This window comes from Balaenoptera ricei, chromosome 11 (genome assembly GCF_028023285.1).
Source record: "Balaenoptera ricei isolate mBalRic1 chromosome 11, mBalRic1.hap2, whole genome shotgun sequence".
Lineage (NCBI taxonomy): Eukaryota > Metazoa > Chordata > Mammalia > Artiodactyla > Balaenopteridae > Balaenoptera > Balaenoptera ricei.
The window spans coordinates 59,899,982-59,919,772 of NC_082649.1; the positions used below are offsets into that span (position 1 = coordinate 59,899,982).

The 19,791-nt window shown below is 49.0% G+C and overlaps 1 protein-coding gene across 3 annotated transcripts in view; it reads left to right on the forward strand.

Moving 5' to 3' along the window:
• The window catches only part of ANO10 (anoctamin 10), a 243,810-nt gene extending 226,806 nt beyond the window's left edge, over window positions 1-17,004 (forward strand). For 2 of the 3 annotated variants that reach the window (XM_059939266.1, XM_059939265.1), the window contains exon 13: window positions 16,682-17,004. In XM_059939266.1, the coding sequence (XP_059795249.1) occupies window positions 16,682-16,750 (69 nt within the window). In that variant the 3' untranslated portion in view covers window positions 16,751-17,004. The remainder of the gene's footprint in view (window positions 1-16,681) is intronic. The other variant, XM_059939267.1, reaches the window with a different exon arrangement.
• The last annotated feature ends 2,787 nt before the right edge of the window (window positions 17,005-19,791 follow it).

A 19,791-nucleotide genomic window follows, 5' to 3' on the forward strand; every position in this document is an offset into this window, starting at 1 on the left:
TGGATGTGTCAGTATCGTGGGCTGATGGTAACAGGTCAGATTGTCAACCTCTCTCTTCTGATAGACGGCCCAGGACCATATTGTAGCAGAACCTGGACGGAGGATTTCCTCCTGCATTTCAGTTTGCAAAATAACATCACACCTAGAGATCTAGTTACTACACTGTGTGATGCCTTTAAAAAAGTAACTCAATTTTTAAAAGAAACTTAGTCATTAGTCCTCTGATTTGGGGGTAAACTGATCACTATACTATTTTTACATGAATACTTGCCAAAATACGAAATGCTCTTTTCCCTTTCTTACACAGAATTGGTGTCACCTTTGTCTGTCTTTTCTGTCCTGCCATCTCGGGCCATCCCTGTCATGTCGCTCTTGCCTTTGTCACCTTCTTTTGTGGTCGCAATGCACATTACATGATGTGATGTTCCAGAAGTATTAATTGTGGAATATATATTTATATTTTATATTTATATTATTTTTATTTCCTTATGATTAGTCATAGCTTGTTTTTGATCTTATGGACACTGATTCTTTTTATTTCCAGTTACACTTCTCTTTTACAAATTCCATCTGCCTTCTGACCTGATCCTACACGGTGGGACCAACTGCTCTGGGCCCCTGAGTGGCCAGGGTTAAGGCACCGTCAGCCGAAGCCTGGCCTCGAGCCACTGCTCTACTGTCCCCCTTTGTGGATGTCCTCAAGGCCCTCCAGGGCCCACAACTCTTATTCTCCACTCTCGGATCTGGATGTTTCCAAATTACATCCGTTCAACTCAGCTGCCTTTTAAGCAGCATCCGTTACCACTTTTCTCTCCTCATCTAGTAAAGGAGATGTCGCTGATCATAACCTTCCTGGTTCTTGGATAATTCATGAACATTTCTACTCCCTCTTTATGTGTTTAGTAAATTGCACTGCGTTGCCAGGTTTAGGTTTGCTCATTCTTTACATTTCCCTCTGTTGGAGTTGCTCTCTTAAGCTGTTCACCCATCACTAGCTTGCTTTTCCATGTTTTAGCTGTTCAAGTGCTTGTGATTTTGCCACCTAACTTTCCCACTACATTTTCCACACTTTCTTGTTCTTTGCCTTTCTTTAGAAGCCTTTCTTTAAAACATACTCACACGGATTTCTGTGTGTTTCTTTTAAATTAACCCTTAAACTTCCTTTCCAGAATTTTAGGCAACTTTTAAAATCTTGCTTAAATTTGTGCTTAAAGGTCAGAATAGGGTAAACATAGTGTGTTCTAGGGCCAGATTCCCTTGGTTTAGAGATTTAGCTGAAGCAGAAAAAAGTCTGAGCCAGGTGGGACGGGACAAGATTTCAGCCTCACCAAGAATTTCCAAAATACAGGCAAACCTTCACAGGCTGGAAGTGTGGTCCATCCACATCCGAATCTCACAGCACAGGTGAACCCAGTGGATGATGGGGTGATGATGTTATAATAGTCCAAAACCAGCACAGAGTCGGGACGCACCATCAGGCAAGGGCCGGGCAGCCGCAGGTTAGCAGCCTGGGCTCTGGAGCCACATGGCCTGGGCTCAAACCTCCTCTGAGCTGTGTGACCTCGGGCTGGTTTCTCAACCTCCCTGTGCCTCAGTTTCATCTTTAAATTGCTGATAATGGTGTGCCTCTCATCGGGCGGTTACAGGGAGCAAATGAGTTAGTATATGTATAGTTTAGAACAGCGCCTAGTATGTAATGTAAGTGGTGGTCACTGTAAATTAAGTTACATGCAGGTAATAGAATGTAACAGACATTAAAAGTTATGTCAACAAAGCAGGAGGAAAAAAGAGGTTTTGACATACGAGCTTGGTTAGAAGTGCAGGAAATGGGGAGGGGGGAGGTCAGTAACCAAGACTCCCATGAAGCTGGCACAGAGGAACGTGTATGAAGCACAGGGACTCAGGGACACTGCCTGAGCCCCACAGCCGGCAGGAAACAATCTGTAGGGAGTGTGTCCACCTCACGCTAAGGCCCAGGGAGCCCAAGGAGGGGTTTGTTAGACTTATCACTTAGTGATTTCCTGTGGATTTTGGGTAAATGGGAAGGATCACATGTAGGGTGCCCATAACTTGGAGAAAATATTATCACCCACTGGTAGAGTATGAAAGGACAGCGGTGATGAACAGCTCTGATGACGGCTTTTTGTTCCTAATAATGTTTCCCAAACCCAGGGAGGTGGGTCAGCCTCTCCTCAGTTTTGCTTTGTCATCTTTTGTTAGTGCCTTGCAGCCACCTGTGCACCTCTGTGGCCCGTAGCATTGGCAGATCTGTAATGATTTTCACAGCCCTGATTGGCTGTAGCTAAATCAGATGCGCACGGCTCCCTGCTCCAGCAGCGTCAGCACAAGTGCACACCTGCGGGTGGTTGAGAAGCAAGCCTCCGGCTTCTGCAGGGCCCCTCACTCTCAATTGAAAGTAATTTGCATTCTCAAAATATCTGCGAAGTTTTCTTTTGAAGTGCCTTTAACTTTTGGAAATTTCAATCTGAAACCCAAATAATATGCAGAGAACACAGGCTCAAAAGGTGATGTTTTAAAAAATTTATTTATTAAACTACAGTTGATTTACAATATTGTGTTAGTTTCAGGTGTACAGCTTCAGATTCTTTTTCAGTATAGGTTATTACAAGGTATTGAATATAGTTCCATGTGCTATACAGTAGACCTTGTTGTTTATCCATCCTATATATAATAGTTTGCATCTCCTAATCCCAAGCTCCCACTCCATCCCTCCTCCACTCCCCCTCCTTCACAACCACAAGTCTGTTCTCTATGCCTGTGAGTCTGTTTCTGTTTCATAGATGAGTTCATTTGTGTCATATTTTAGATTTTACATATAAGTGGTATCACATGGTATTTGTCTATTCTGATTTACTTAGTATGATGATCTCCAGGCCCATCCATGTTGCTGCAAATGACATTATTTCATTCTTTTTTATGGCTGAGTAGTATTCCATTATATATATGTACCACATCTTCTTTATCCATTCATCTGTTGATGGACATTTAGGTTGCTTCCATGTCTTGACTATTGTGAATAGTGCTGCTGTGAACATTGGGGTGCATGTATCTTTTCCAGTTATGGTTTCCTCCAGATATATGCCCAGGAGTGGGATTGCTGGATCATATGGCATCTCTTATTTTTCGTTTTTTAAGGAACCTCCATATTGTTTTCCCTAGTGGCTGTACCAATTTACATTTCCACCAGCAGCGTAGGAGGGTTCCCTTTTCTCCATACCCTCTCTAGCATTTATTATTTGTAGACTTTTTAATGATGGCCATTCTGACCAGTGTGAGGTGACACCTCATTGTAGTTTTTTTTTTTTAATTTATTTTAGTTATTTATTTTTGGCTGTGTTGGGTCTTTGTTGCTGCGCACGGGCTTTCTCTAGTTGCGGCAAGCAGGGGGGCTACTCTTGGTTGTGATGCGTGGGCTTCTCATTGCGGTGGCTTCTCTTTGTTGCAGAGCACAGGCTCTAGGTGCATGGGCTTCAGTAGTTGTGGTGCGCAGGCTCAGCAGTTGTGGCACATGGGCTTAGATGCTCCGCGGCATGTGGGATCTTCCCAGACCAGGGCTTGAACCCTTGTCCCCTGCATTGGCAGGCGGATTCTTAACCACTGCGCCACCAGGGAGGCCCCCTCATTGTAGTTTTGATTTGCATTTCTCGGATGATTAGCAATATGGAGGATCTTTTCATGTGCCTGGTAGCCATCTGTATGTCTTCTTTGGAGAAATGTCTATTTAGGTCCTCTGCCCATTTTTTGATTGGGTTGTTTGTTTTTTTGATACAGAGTTGCATGAGCTGTCTGTGTATTTTGGAAATTAAGCCCTTGTCAGTCATATTGTTTGCAAATATTTTCTCCCCGTCTGTAGGTTATCTTTTCATTTTGTTTATGGTTTCCTTTGCTGTGCAAAAGCTTATAAGTTTGATTAGATCCCTTTTTTTTTTTTTTTAATTTCTTTTGCCTTGGGAGACTGACCTAAGAAAATTTTACTGCGATTTATGTCTGAGAATGTTTTGCCTACGTTCTCTTCTAGGAGCGTTATGGTGTCATGTCTTATATTTAAGTCCTTAAGCCATTTCGAGTTTACTTTTGTGCGTGGTGTAAGGGTGTGTTCTAACTTTACTGACTTACATGTGGCTGTCCAGCTTTCCCAACACCACTTGCTGAAGAGGCTGTCTTTTCTCCCTTGTATAGTCTTGCCTCCTTTGTTGAAGATTAATTGACTAGGTGTGTGGGTTTATTTCTGGGCTCTCTATTATGTTCCATTGATGTTATGTGCCTGTTTTTGTGCCAATACCACGCTGTTTTAATTACTGTAGCTTTGTAGTGTCGTCTAAAGTCTGGGAGAGTTATGCCTCCATCTTTGTTTTTTCCCTCAGAATTGCTTTGGCAATTCTGGGTCTTTTGTGGTTCCATATAAATTTTAGGATCATTTGTTCTAGTTCTGTGAAAAATGTCATGGGTAATTTGATAAGGATCACATAAAATCTGTAGATCGCTTTGGGATGTGTGGCCATTTTAACAATATTAATTCTTCCAATCTAGTAGCAGGGGATATTTTTCTATTTCTTTGGATTATCTTCAGTTTCATTTATCAGTGTTTTACAGTTTCCAGCATATAGGTCTTTCACATCCTTGGTTAGGTTTATTCTAGGTTTTTTTTTTTTTTGGCAGGGGGTGGGGGTGGACACTATTTTAAATGGAATTGTTTTTTACTTTCTACTTCTGATATTTCATTGTCAGTATAAAGAAATGCAACACATTTCTGTATGTTGTTCTTGTATCCTGCTACCTTGCTGAATTCATTTATTAGTTCTAATAGTTTTTGTGTGGAGTCTCTAGGGTTTTCTATATAGAGTATCATTTCATCTGCATACAATGACAATTTTACCTCTTCCCATTTTATTTTTTTCTTATCTGATTACTGTATTAAGACTTCCAATCCTGTGTCAAATAGAAGTGGTGAGAGTGGACATCCTTGTCTCATTCCAGAATTTAGCAGGAAGCCTTTAAACTTTTCACCATTGAGTATTATATTGGCTATGGGTTTGTTGTAAATGGCTTTTATTATGTTGAGATATGTTCCCTCTATACCCATTTTGGTGAGATTTTTTTATCATGAATGGATGTTGAATTTTATCAAATGCTTTTTCTGTATCTATTGATGATCATGTGGTTTTTTGCTTTTCTTTTGTTGATGTGGTGTATCACATTGATCGATTTGTGTTTTGAACCATCTTTGTGACCCTGGAATGAATCCAACTTGATCATGGCATATGATCCTTCTTATGTGTCATTGGATTCTGTTTGCTAATATTTTGCTGAGGATTTTTGCATCTGTATTCATCAGAGATATTGGCCTGTAATATTCTTTTTTGGTAGTATCTTTGGTTTTGATATCAGGGTGATGGTGGCTTCATAGAATGACGTCGGGAGTGTTCCCTCCTCTTCAGTCTTTTGGAAGAGTTTGAGAAGAATAGGTATGAGTTCTTCTTTGTATGTTTGGTAGAATTCCCCAGTGAAGCCATCCAGTTCTGGACTTCTGTTTGCAGGGAGTTTTTAAAATTACAAATTCTATTTCATTTCTAATGATCAATCTGTTCAAATTATCTGTTTCTTGATTCAGTTCTGGCAGACTGCATGTTTCAAGAAACTTGTCCATTTCTCCTAGGTTGTCTATTTTGTTGGCATATGATTTCTTATGGTTTTTTGAATTTCTGTGGTATCAGTTCTTATTTCTCCTCTTTCATTTCTTATTTTATTTATTTGGTTCCTATCTTTTCTTTGTGGTGAGCCTTTCTTCTTCTCTTTTCTTCTTGATGAGGCTTGGTGGCCAGAGGTTTGTTTATTTTGTTTATCCTTTCAAAAAAACAGCTCTTGGTTTTTTATTGATTTTTTCTATTTTTCTAATCTCTTTTATTTCCTCTCTGATCTTTATTATTTCCTTCCTTCTGCTGACTTTAGGTTTTGTTGCTTCTTCTTTTTCTAATTCTTTTAGGTAGTAGTTTAGGTTGTTTATTTGATATTTTTCTTGCTTTTTTGAAGAAGGCCTGTATCACTATGAACTTCCCCTCTTAGGATTGTTTTTGCTGCATCCCATAGATTTTGTATGGTTGTGTTTTCATTGTCATTTGTCTCAAGGTATTTTTTGATTCTCTCCTTGATTTCATCACTGACCCATTGGTTTTTTAGTAGTATGTTGGTTAGTCTCCATGTAGTCATTTTTTTCTCATTTCTCTTTCTCTGGTTGATTTCTAGTTTCATGCCATTGTAGTCAGAGAAGATGCTTGAAATAATTTCTATCCTTTTAAATTTGTTGAGGCTTGTTTTGTGCCCTAGTATGTATTCCATCCTAGAGAGTGTTCCATGTGCACTTGAAAACAATGTGTATTCTGGTTTTTTTAGACTTAGGTCCTGTAGATATCAATTAAGTCTAACTGTTCTATTGTGTCATTTAGAGTCTTTGTTTCCTTTCTGATTTTCTGCCTGGAAGATCCGTCCACTGATGTCAGTGGAGTGTTAAAATCTCCTACTATTATTGTGTTCCCATCAATTTCTCCTTTTAATGTTTGTATTTGTTTTAATGTATCTATGTGCTCCTATATTGGATGCATTTATATTATATAATATTAATAACAAGAATATTATAACAAGTATAATATTCTCTTCTTGTATTGATCCTTTTATCATTTTATAGTGTCCTTCTTTGTCTTTCTTTATGGCCTTTGTTTTAAAGTCTATTTTGTTTGATACGAGTATTGCGACCCTTGCTTTCTTGTTGTTTCCATTTGCATGAAATATCTTTTTCCATCCCCTCATTTTTAATCTATGTGGATCTCTTGTAGGCAGCATGTTGTAGGTTCTTGTTTTATTATCCAGTCTGTCACTCTCTGTCTTTTGGTTGGAGTGTTTAGTTCATACACATTTAAGATAATTTATTGATAGGTATATGTATTTATTGCCATTTTAAACCTTGTTTTCCAGTTGATTTTGTATTTCTTCTTTGTTCCTTTCTTTTTTTGTTTTTCCTTTTGTGGTTTGATAATTTTCTTTTGTATTACACTTGAGTTCTTTTCTTATTGGTTTTTGTGAGTCTATTGTATGTTTTTTTTTAATTTAATTTAATTTATTTTTTTATACAGCAGGTTCTTACTAGTCATCAATTTTATACACATCAGTGTATACAGGTCAATCCCAATTGCCCAATTCATCACACCCCCACCCCCACCCCCCCGCCGCTTTCCCCCCTTGGTGTCCATACATTTGTTCTCTACATCTGTGTCTCAATTTCTGCCCTGCAAACTGGTTCATCTGTACCATTTTTCTGGGTTCCACATATATGTGTTAATATACAATATTTGTTTTTCTTTTTCTGACTTACTTCACTCTGTATGACAGTCTCTAGGTCCATCCACGTGTCAACAAATGACCCAATTTCGTTCCTTTTTATGGCTGAGTAATATTCCATTGTATATACGTACCACATCTTCTTTATCCATTCGTCTGTCGTTGGGCATTTAGGTCGCTTCCATGACCTGGCGATTGTAAATAGTGCTGCAATGAACATTGGGGTGCATGTATCTTTTTGAATTATGGTTTTCTCTGGGTATATGCCCAGTAGTGGGATTGCTGGATCATATGGTAATTCTATTTTTAGTTTTTTAAGGAACCTCCATACTGTTCTCCATGGTGGCTGTATCAATTTACATTCCCACCAACAGTGCAAGAGGGTTCCCTTTTCTCCACACCCTCTCCAGCATGTGTTGTTTGTAGATTTTCTGATGATGCCCATTCTAACTGGTGTGAGGTGATACCTCATTGTAGTTTTGATTTGCATTTCTCTAATAATTAGTGATGTTGAGCAGCTTTTCATGTGCTTCTTGGCCATCTGTATGTCTTCTTTGGAGAAATGTCTATTTAGGTCTTCTGCCCATTTTTGGATTGGGTTGTTTGTTTTTTTAATATTGAGCTGCATGAGCTGTTCCTGTATTTTGGAGATTAATCCCTTGTCCGTTGATTCATTTGCAAATATTTTCTCCCATTCTGAGGGTTGTCTTTTCGTCTTGTTTATGGTTTTCTTTGCTGTGCAAAAGCTTTGAAGTTTCATTAGGTCCGATTTGCTTATTTTTGTTTTTATTTCCATTACTCTAGGAGGTGGATCAAAAAGATCTTGCTGTGATTTATGTCAAAGAGTGTTCTTCCTATGTTTTCCTCTAAGAGTTTTATAGTGTCCAGTCTTAAATTTAGGTCTCTAATCCATTTTGAGTTTATTTTTGTGTATGCTGTTAGGGAGTGTTCTAATTTCATTCTTTTACATGTAGCTGTCCAGTTTTCCCAGCACCACTTATTGAAGAGACTGTCTTTTCTCCATTGTATATCCTTGCCTCCTTTGTCATAGATTAGTTGACCACAGGTGCTTGGGTTTATCTCTGGGCGTTCTATCTTGTTCCATTGATCTATGTTTCTGTTATTGTATGTTTTTAATTTGTGGTTACCCTGGTTTTCAAGTATGGTAACCCATAACTATAACTACTTGCTTTAGACTGATAGTCATGCAAGCTCTACATTCTAAAAGATGTACATTATCCTGCTACCCTCCACATTTTGATGTCCATTTTACATCTTCACGTTTATCCACTTGCTGTTCCTTGTAGTTGTAATCACATTTACAAAATTAAAAAAAAAATTTTTTAACCTATGTACTGGCTTATTTAACTGACCTTCAATCCTTTTATATATTTGCCTTTCCTATTGTGATCTTCCCCTTTCTTATAGGTTCTTGCTTCTTTTCTATTTAAAGAAGACCTTTCAATATTTCTTTTAGGATAGGGTTAGTATTGCTGTATTCTTTTAGTTTTTGATTGAGAAATTCTTTCTCTCGCCTTTTAATCTAAATGATAATCTTGCTGGGTAGAGTATCCTAGGTTGCAGATTTTTCCCTTTCAGGACTTTGAATAGAGCTTGCCACTCCCTTCTGGCCTGCAATGTTTCTGTAGAGAAATCAGTTGATAGCCTTATGGGGGTTCCCTTGTAACTGACTCTTTTTCCCTTGCTGCCTTTAGAATCCTCTATAACTTTTGCCATTTTAATTATGATATGTCTTGGTGTGGGACTCTCTGTACTTCTTGTACCTGGATATCTTGTTTCCTTCTTTAGGTTTGGAAAGTTTTCAGCCATAATTTCTTCAAATACATCTTGATCCACTTTTCCCTTTCTTCACCTTCTGGAATTCCTATTATGTGTAGATTGGCATGCTTTATATTATCCTATATGTCTCGTATGTTGCTTTCATTTTTTTCATTTGTCTTTCTGTCTGCTGTTCTGATTGGGTGACTTGTTATTCTACCTTACAGATCACTTTTCATTCTTCTGCATTATTTAGTTTGCTATTTATTGCCTTTAGCTCGGTTTTTATCTTGGCAATTGAGTTGTCTAATTTTCATTGTCTCTTTATGGTTTCTAGTTCCTTGTTACAGTGATCTCCATTTCTACTGATGATAGTCTTTCTTAATTCCTTCAGCATTTTTATTACTTCCTTTTTGAACTCAGGGGTCTGGTAGACTGGAGAGGTCTGTTTCATTGTTTTTTCTTTCAGGGACTTCTCTTTTTCTTTTAATTGGGAGTACTTCCTCTGCTTTGTCATTTTACTTTCATTTCTCTTACGCTAAGAATTTAGGAGAAACAGTTACGTACTGTGGTCTTGAAAGGCTGTTTGTATGTGGGAGCATCCCTTTGTAGACTGTGTAAGTCCAGTATTTTTGATGCGAGGGCTGTATTTGGTGTGGATGCCTGCCATGACTTTGCTCAGAGCGTGCTGGCCATTGTCCCCTTGATAAGGGGTGTGTTTGGTGCTGTGGTGACCAGAGCCTGCACTGGATATTGGGTGGGTCTTCCTCTTTGGTTGTCACAGCCCTGTCGGGGGTAGGGCTTGCTCCCCAGTTGTTGGAGTAAAAGCCCCAGGTCCGGTTCTAAGCTGCAGTGTGAGGTAGGTGAGACTGGAGCACTCCCCCTGGAAAGGAGCCGCTGGGTGTTCCTCTGCAGGACCTGTTTGCTGGGACAGGCAACTCCGTGACGCCACCCCCCACCTGGTGTGCACATGCACAAAATCGGCCTAGTCTCTACTGCAAGAGCGCATGCGTCAGCTCTGCCTGCCTTTGGCACGTTCACACTCACAAAGTGGGAGCTCCGGAAGCCGTGCCCGCTGTGAGCATGGTGCGAATGAGGCTTCCACGACTGACCCACGCTCTGTCCCACACACACCCCCATTTGTGGCCTGGACCACATCCTAGGCCCTTCGGGCTATGTCCAAATAGCCAAACCAAGTCCTCTCCTCGAGTCTGTCCGCTGAAGCCCGAGTTTCAGCACCCAGGCACTGCGCACACCAGTAAGTGCGTGTCTTGGACTGGGAAGTGTGGTGACGTGGCAGCAGTCAGTGTCGGTTCCTCTCTATCCTGCTTGGAAGCAAGCCAGCCTGTGCACACTCCTCTTGGGCAAATTCCAGGCCCCTGCAGCCACCTATCTGTCCTGGCTGAGCTCCCAGCTGGCGAAGGAGGTTCCCAGGGTAAGGAAACCGGTCCTCTTTCATGGCTCCCTCCCAGGGGCACAGGTCCCACCTTGATTCCCCTGCTTTTTTCCCTTTAGTCTTACCAGGTTACATGGGGATCTTTCTTACAGCTTTAGTTGTATGAGATCTTCTGCCCACTTTCAGTTGGTATTCAGTTGGTATTCAGTGGTATTCACTGTTTGTTCTTTCAGGCGACTTCTTTTTCTTTTAATTGGGACTGCTTCCTCCGCTTTTTCATTTAGCACTTTCAGTTGGTGTTCTGTGAGAATTGTTCCAGTTGTAGATGTATTTTTGACATATTTGTTGGGGGGAGGTGAGCTCCACGTCCTTCTACCCTGCCATCTTGATCTCCTCCTCCCAAAAGATGATTTAAGAAGTAGACATTATTTTTTTTTTTTAAGTTGAACTGACATTTATCTTCCCCTGGATCAGCTCATGCAGTTAATGAACTCGTGGACACTGGCATCTCACTGGTTGGGCGAGCTGGGCCTGGCCACCAGGTCTGGGAGCTGGGTTTGGACCTTCTTGGAGGAGTCTTGGTTTCCAGCTGGGACCAAGCTGATGATCTGGCAACTTTCCTGGTGGCCCTTGACTTTCCCCTGTCATCTTCTTTCCACCCAGCTCTACCTGCGCACCACTTTCCCTTCACCAGAGCCACCCCTGAGGGCTTGAGGGGCTGAGATTCCTGTCTCCACTGGGTGACATCCTGAGGGGCTGGACCCAGGTCTGCACTGTTACCAGGGCAGGGAACCGTCTGGAACTCCAAAATCCTGAAACTTCTGACATACAGCCCATGTTACGGTGTGTTTCCTATGATCCTATACCTGTGACTGGCACATTTATGGTCCAGAAAGTGACGCTGACTTCTAGAACATGAATGCGTCTCATTTACGCACCACGAGAAGGGAGCTTTACCTGTCCGTGTTGGTCTTGATGAGATTACCGGCTGAGCTGTCATCTCTCTGGCGGCGGCTGTAGGCTTGGAGCCGTGCTTGGTTGCTCTTCCACAGGTATCTGTGCAGCACCCACTTGGTGCCGGAGCTTTTGCAGGCCCTGGGGGTAGAGTCAGGAGACCAGGTGCTAGGTGGGATAGAACGTTTAAAGCAGAAAAAAAAAAAATTCACATAGACAATTAAAAACCAGATGGTCTGAGTGGAGTGCAGGAATTAAAATAGAGGGATGTGACGGTGCCGGGAGACTCCTCTGCGGTACGTGATTTGGGACGGCTTCTCTGGGGGAAGACAGGCTGAGGAGCAAAGCTCAGGGGCAGGGCAGGCGAGGCAGATGGTGAGGAGCCTGCGGGAAGGAGCTGGACTGGAGGCAGCGGGGCTGTGAGAGAAAAGCGGAGGCTTGAGCTTCCGTCTCGAGTCTTTGGGAAGCCCCTGTAGTGGCATGTTCTGGTCCCCTGTTTTACAACGTGGCTTGGGCTGCGTTTGCACAAGCGTGGGAAGGTTTGGGAGGTGGTTTCGGTGTAGCGGGGCGACAGCCCTAAGGCAGGAGATGGGAGGAGTGGGGTGTGCTTGGCAGGTGGAGTCGCCAGGACCCGACGGGGAGGGGCAGAGAGTCATCCAGGGTGACGTCTGCAGTTTGGGTCCAAGTAGCCGGCTGGGAGTGGTCCCTGAGATGGGGACGACTGGGAGAAAAGTTGGCCGGGGTGGGAGGTGAGGGATTCAGAGCGCTGGGCTGTTTGGGTGTCAGCAAATCTCACACTTCTACATTTAGGAACCAACCCCTCCAGCGGGAGAGGAAGTGGATGTAACTCCCGCTGGTGCTGCCCCTCCACCCACTGCTTGGGGTCGTCAGAGCCTGATGGCATCGCCAGGCCCAGGACAGACCTGGAGTTTTTAACTGTTACTTCCGAACGTGTTCAGCCTGCTGCTTGTTTGAGGGACTTTCCTCTAGATCTCACAGACAAAAATCGTCTTTGTGAAAATGCGGTACTTCAAAAGGCCCATTCTCTACTTCCCTTTTCACCTGAATTGCCAGACCCTTGCTTAATTTTGCCCTGACTCTGAGTACATGACCTCAAACAAGGGACAGGATGGAGGAGACATGCTTGTGGTTGCCGGGGTGGATGGGGAGGGAGGGCACAGCTGTGCACGAGGGAAGCGCCCTCTCCCGCCGGCCCCGCCCACTGTGGAAGGGGCTTCCTTCCAGGCAGTGGTTCTCCACCCCAGCTGTGCGCTAGAACCACCCAGGGGAGCTCTGCTAACCCCCAGGCCACACCCCCACCCATTAACTCCGAACGGAGTTGGGTAGGGGAAGTAGGGACGGGCGATGGCAGTGCTGTCACCAGGGCTGCGCACCTGAGGCTGGCGGGACTCAGGGACCCTGGTCCCCCAGGTGCTGTTGCTGAGCTGAACTGACCTGAGAGCCCAGTTCATGTTTGAGCTGCTGTCGTGGGATGGCCTGGCCGCAGAGGCCCTCAGCCCGGCTCCAGCCACTGAGCTCCGCACTCAGAGAGACTGGAGCCCTCTAGCAAACAAACAGGAAGAGATGAATGCACAGGTTTGGCCTGTCCTCAGCCAAGACCTGCCCAGATAGAGTCCTTCTGGGCCGGTGGTTGTTGCTTTGGGGGAAGGAGTAATGGAATAGCTGCTAACAGATTGAAAATTGGGCAATACTGTAATCAATTGATTTCCTGAGCGATGTGAGTAGAAGGATCCCAAAACTGATTCTGGGCTCAGCGAGGGAGAGTCTCTGCTACCAGCCCGGGAGGATGAAGCCCCGTGTGAGGACTGTGGGAAGCACTGCAGGTCTCAGAACACATTTCTGTACTTCTCCACAGGGAAAAAGGGATCTGCTTACTCACCCTTTCTCAGGTTAAGCTGCATGTTTGGCCAGCACTCTTGGTGATTCGGTTCCTGTTACAGGCAGACCTCCGAGATACCCAGGGTTTGGTTCCAGACCACTGCAATAAAGCGAGTCTTGTGAATTTTTGGTTTTCCAACGTATATGAAAGTTATGCTTACACTGTACTATAGTCTATTAAGTGTGCAGTAGCATTATGTCTATAAAAAACAATGTACATACCTTAATTTAAAAATAATGCTGTTTGAAAAATGGCACCAATAGAATTGCTCAACACAGGATTGCCACGAACCTTCAATTTGTAAAAAAACTCAATTTCTGTGAAGCACAATGAAACAAGGTCTGCCTGTATAATCATTGCTAATGATGATGCCAAAAATCAGTCTGTGCTTTTTAAAGAGTAATTTGGAGCGTGGAGTGTTTTAATGAATCATGAGTTGAGGAAAATTTCGTTCTCTCTTCATTCTGGTGCTTTTTATGGGGAAGAAGTCAGGACTTTTATCCTGCTTGTCTTTTTAATAAGGTTTTGATTTAAGAATCCCCAGAGAAGGCAGTTTTTTCAAGGGGATATTGCCGCTCCTTCCCACCCCACCCTCCAGGCAGGGCAGCTAAAGAGAAGATGCCAAAGAGCTGAGCTGCCGGAGGCAGCGTGAGGCCCTGAGGGGACGGCACCCCCCCGGCCAGAGCACGCACGGTGGCCTGGGTCTGCCCAGCGTGGCCCGCGACTCCAGCTTGCGTGCTGGTGAAAGACGGCAGAGAGCGAACCGGTGACTCCCCGCCCTGGGTTTGTCCACGGAGAAACTTCGAGGGCTTGCTAAAAGTTCAGAGAGTCCTGGGTCCCTCTACAAGCCAGCAGGACAGCATCTTAGCATCTCGGGGAGGGACCAAGAGTCTGCATTTAACAAGGTCTCAGGACCCTTAAGTGACCACAGGACCAAATGATCATCAGGGTTCCTTCAGAGCAGCAATTTTGTGCTTCTGGAGTTAATTCTGCCAATGCCCACCATTTCACCAGTAGGCGAGGATGTGGGAAGCTTCGCTGGGGCGGGGGGCAGTTTCATTACAAGCTACATGACCGCACACTGAGGGGATCCAGACCCAAGAGCGGTGGGCAGCGGCCGGTTGACCCAGGAGAAGCTGTCTCGAGGCCAGATGGCATCTGACCCCATCTTTCAGGCAGGAACCAAGTAGGCCTGCCCCGTTTGTGCAGGAAAGGTTGGAGCGTCGCTCACTGACCTCAAATCCAGCTGAACTCTTCATCTCAGGCAAGCGGGCCATTGCAGTTTGTTTCCTCTTAGCTGCTGGGGTTTTTCTTTGGGCTTTAGCTACAGGTCTTAAGTTCTGGTCCTGCCCCCTGTGCAGCGTGTCCAGCCAGGGGATACAGGAGACACAGGAAGACAGGCCGAGCCCCAGCTCCCCGCCACTTCCCAGGGCCTCGGCACTGTGCTGAGGAAGGCCAGGTAGAGGTCATGGGGGCAGAAGCCTTCCCGCCCCCCACGGGCCACGTTGCCTTTGGGGATCACAAAGCTCCGTGAGGCAGATCGAGCCCTGAGGGACCCAGCCATGGGGCGGCCGGTGGGTGGAGTACGGTTGGCCCGACCCAGAGGCCTGGGGGCCTGTCACTCGTCAGCTTCAGAAGCAGCCTCGCTCCAGGACAGGCGAGGAAAGGGCGCGAGTGGAGACAGGAGCTCCTGTGTAGACTGCATGAGAGGCCGGGGGCGGGGGGCGGGGGGGCGGTCCCTGCCCCGGTTCCTACCTTTGCTTCCAGCAGTGCAGTTAAGTATAGACGAGCCCGTGACGTCCAGGAACCGCTAGCTACCCTTAGGAGCTGCCCTCAGCAGGGCAGGCACTGCGGGTGGGCAGTCGTCCAAGCCCAGTGGGTTCTGAGTCTCTTCCCCGGCCTGGGCCAAGCCCCCAACCTGGGACCTGAAAGAAGAGGCATTTCCGAAAAGCTAGGTCACTTGGGGCTGGGTCATTCAGGGCAGAGGGCCCGTCAGACGGCTCCCCTCGGCCTGGCCGCTGCGGGCAGGGGCCCCTCCCGGGAGGTCTGCGGGACGCTCTGGCCTGACGCCAAGGGGCTCCCCCCTCCACAGCCACACACGTAGACGGGGGGCTGGTCGCAGTTCGCAGGGAGCCTCGAAGGCTCCTTTCAGTCAAAACCCATTATGGCTGTCCTCCCCGTGTGGAGGGCAAGTGTGGCTGGTAGATTCTGTGACAAACTAGGGAATATCGTATCCTCATTCTGATGCTAGTTTAGTTAAATTTATTTCGCTTTTAGTTTCTTACGGTTACTTGTCAAATCAGGAAATAGATTCATATTCTGTGCCTCACCCCCTTTCTGTCTCTCATAAATAGACATGTTTAAAGGTCTCGTAAGTATTAAATGACACCAGCTGCAAGAGTCTGAAGTGCATCTGGGGTGAAATACTACATTTTACATCAGTAGTTGACAGTCGAAGTGGGCTCGTGAGAGCACAGGAGACATGAGTAACGGAAAAGGTTGCAGAGGCAAAAACTAACTTCTGGGGGGAATCAGGTGGCATGGCCGCTCTGCTTCTCCAGGTTTGTGAACTAAATCGCACCGTCTCCGCCGTCCCGTCAGGCTGAAGGTCGCATAAACCCCGCAGCTGAGGGGCGCTCGTCAGCACCTCTCCGCGCCCGCGCCCGCTCAAAGGCTGCGGGAAGAGCCCGTCCCCACTCGGCACCTCCCCCATCAGGAGCCGTCCCCTAACCCTTGCTCCCCCAGACCCAGGCAGGCCCCTCCGCAGCCCAGATGGACGGGGGCCAGCTGCCGGGAGCCCATCTCGGCCCGGCCCTGCGGGAGGCAGAACAGGCTAGAAAAGATGAGGGCTGTCTGCAGTGACGGGGGCCTCCTGAGATGCTACAGACCTAAAGGAGCCTTCGGGGAGGAAAGCAGGCTGGAGCAGGAGGCAGAGGCTTTCGACTTGCAGTCTGTGAACGGGCCTCCTCTCCCCGACAGCCGGACGGAGTGTGCGCCGTGTGCAGCCCGCGTGGTGTTTGTTTGGGGCTCCCAAGGGGGGCAGCCAGGTACCCGGGCACCAGCAGTGTTGGTGCTCAGAGTCTTGTTTCCTCCATAAGTAAATAGCTGTTATCAAAAACCTCTGTGTATCTTAAGCCAGATCCCAAAGGAGTTATTCACTGGTTCAGTAACTAGGGCAGAGCTCTACGCACGTCGTCCAGCACCCAGGGCACCCAGGCGGCGGGGCCCCGGGACTGGAGCCGCAGGACTCCTGCCGCCCGGCCTCACGTGACTCAGCGTGTCCTGTGTTCTCTCCACAGCAGATGCAGCGCGTGGCCGACAACCTGAAAGAGGACTGGAGGGACGGCGGGAAGGAGGCGGCGCCCTGAGGGCCGGTGGAGCCAGCGGGCGCCCTCCCCGCGCGGAGCCCCGCCCGCACGCCCGCCGCCCGACCTTGCTCTGGAGCCGCCGCTGCCCAGCCTGGCACGTGGACGAACCGCCAGCTCCCCGGGTCGCCTTCACAGTGACCTTCGGCCCGTCGGGGTGGCAGGCGGGGGCGTCCAGCGAGGTGCCTCTCCCTGGCTCTGTCCTGCTCTATGTTCACAGAGGTCACCGAGCTATTAAAGGCCTCATGCCCGCCTGACGCCTCCTTCCGTGTGTGGATGGAGCGGCCCCTCTGCTCCGAGCCGGGTCGTGGAAGGGGGGGCCGCCTGGGCAGCCAAGGGCCGGGCTAGCCTCGAGGCTGGGCCGCTTCCGAGGCGCGCGGAAGCCCCAGGGGTCCTCGGGAGGTTCTGCTGCCGCCGGGCCTTCCCTGGGGGTGCGCGGCAGGGGCCGCTGGGCTGCCTTCAGCACACCCGGCCGGCTGGGCCACACCTGGGGGGTCTGTCCCGGCTGTGCCCGCAGGGGGGCAGCTCTTTCGCCGGCACAGCATCCCCCGGCCCCCGGGAACCGCCCTCCGGGCTCCTGGCTCTGGGCCAGGCCTGGCTTCCTTTCCCACCAGCTGCTCAAACTGCCCCAGACAACAGCCAGCCCCGCCCCACTGGTCCCTCATAGCCAGGACACCGGGCCCACCTGGGGAAGGCCGGGCAGGTCTAGACCCGTGTCCCTCGCTCCGGGCCCGGCCCCTCGATTCCCTCCTTCACATCAAGACCCGGGTGGCCACAGCAGGCCCGCTCCACGCATGCTTTTGGAAGCCCAGCTCTCCCGTCTGCCCCGCGTGGTTGGACAGCGGGTGCTGCCAGACTGTCGTCTTTGCCAGCACGGACACCTGTGGTCAGCTTTGCCCTGCCCCCTTGGTCTAAGGCCCTGCATGGCACAAGTACTCACTGGTGGTTCCGTGCTTGATGGATAACTTTCTAGAACATTCTCGGGTCTTAAAACACCAGGGAATGGTAGCCGCCACTCCAGTCCTGAGCCGCCAAGAGCTTCCCTGCAATTCCAGCCTGGGCGCCTGTGGTTGCTGGGAAAGGAGAAAGTTCAGGTGTGTCCTTGGACCCAGCTCTGTCTCCCCCAGAGCGGGTTTTGGGGACCAGTCACATGAGTGCAGCTGGGTGTGAGGCGGTGGGTTCCGGGTGGACCCCATCAATCAGCTCACCTCCCCACCCGCGGGCTCACAGCCGCTCTCCAGGCTGGCCCTCCTCGCCCTGCGACAGTGCGGACCCCGGGCTCCCTGCGCTCCTGTCTTTCCCAGAAGCCTCCCCCTGCCCTTCCTCAGTCTGACCCAGCAGAACCACGTCACTTACCCAGGACTAAGCCAGTCATGCTCGGGGGAAACGGGACCGGGTCAGCCTGGACGCGGGGACCCACCTCACTGGGGCGGGTTCCTGGGCCTCGGGGAGGAGGAGGATGGACGTGGGAGCCGGTCAGGTGGAGACAAGAGGGAGGCTGGCAGGAAGGAGGTGCCGCATAGGCCCGCTAGGCCCCCAGAACTCCTCTTGGTGTCCCAGCGCTCGGCGTCGGTGGCGTCTGGCTCGTGGCAGGTGCCCAGGAGCAGGGGTGGAAGAAACCAAGGTGTCCTTCACTGCGCATCTCGTAGTCCCTTGTCACCCTAAGCGACCTGAGGGAGACACCCAGGATGACACTGTCCCACCGCCGCTCACTGGCCTCACGTGCGTGAGGAGGATGCCGGCCCCGCTCCGCTGGTCCGCTCCCGCACCTCATCCTCGCAGGCTCGGCCCTTGTCCGCTTGTTCTGGCCTCACCCCAGCCTCAGCTCCCACCCCCGCCCCCCGCTGCCCTGCTGGCCCTGGGGTCCTCGTGCCCCACCCCCAACTCCGCTGCGCTGCCTCCGGCCTCTGTGGTCACAGGACGTGCCCTGCGCTGCTCCCCAGTTCTCCCAGACGCCCCGAGGATTCCGGCTGCGGGAGAGCCCTCCTCTCGTCGTTCCTAGCCCGCCTTCCCCCATGGAGTGCACAAGAGCCGCAGGCACCGCCTACCGGGAACAGGTGAGGCAGGAGCCCGAGCCCGGGTAAGAAAAGGTGCATAAAGAGATGGCGCCAGCAGGAGACCGAGGCAGCGGTGTCTCCAGACAGAGCAGGGAGCGGGCGGCCAGGAACCCGGTCTCCTGTGCACACAGCCTGCCCCGGTTCTCAGGGCGCGTGAGGCCTTGCCCGCACCGCAGTGACCCCAGGTCCTTGGACCCAAGCCCGGCTACCAGACGGCTCTCGAGGAGCCGCTGCGTGGGCAGGTCCCCAGAGAAGAGCCTCAGCACCTGGGGAGACCGGAGACAGGTGATGCCCCCGTTCCCACACAAGTCCCGTTCCGCCGGCCCTGCTGGGAGGGTCCCAGGGAGACGAGGCGTGTGCGGCCGCACGGGTGGCCCTCGCTGGGCGGGACACTCTCTGGGGCAGGGCCAGGCCGCAGCGCCGCTCCTTGCCTGCCGTGGCCTCTCCCCTGACTGCCGCCCTCCCTCACGCCGTGAAATACAGACTGTCACAGAGTCCACGGATTGCCAGTGCGCCCCGGCCCAATTCACTTCTCAGCCCGACTATCCCCTCTCACGCCACCAGCATGATACTCAGTTCTGGGCCACTGACATTCAGTGGGCCCCCGGGGGCAGGGGCTGGGCCCGTGCCCCCCACACAGGCGCCCCCTTGCTCTCTATGGTCAGGCCTGGTGGGCCTGGGTGCAGGCGGGGGGCAGGCAGTGGACCCTTCTCTCCCCCCTGGTGCCCACACTGACTCACTCCCCACCAGCGGCTCCAGAGCTCAGACGTGAGAACAAATCTTTATGCTGCTGGCTTTTGGGAGGAAACTAGAAGCAAATGGTTAGGGATACCCAGCCCTACAGTGAAGCCGGAGGCCACTTCCCTCCTTGATATGCCCTCTGGGCCTCAGTTCCTCCTATTGTCCCTATTTTATAGATGAGAAAACTGAGGCACAGGGGGCTTCAGGGAATTGACGGCAGCGTGGCCCACATCTGCCAGGACGGTG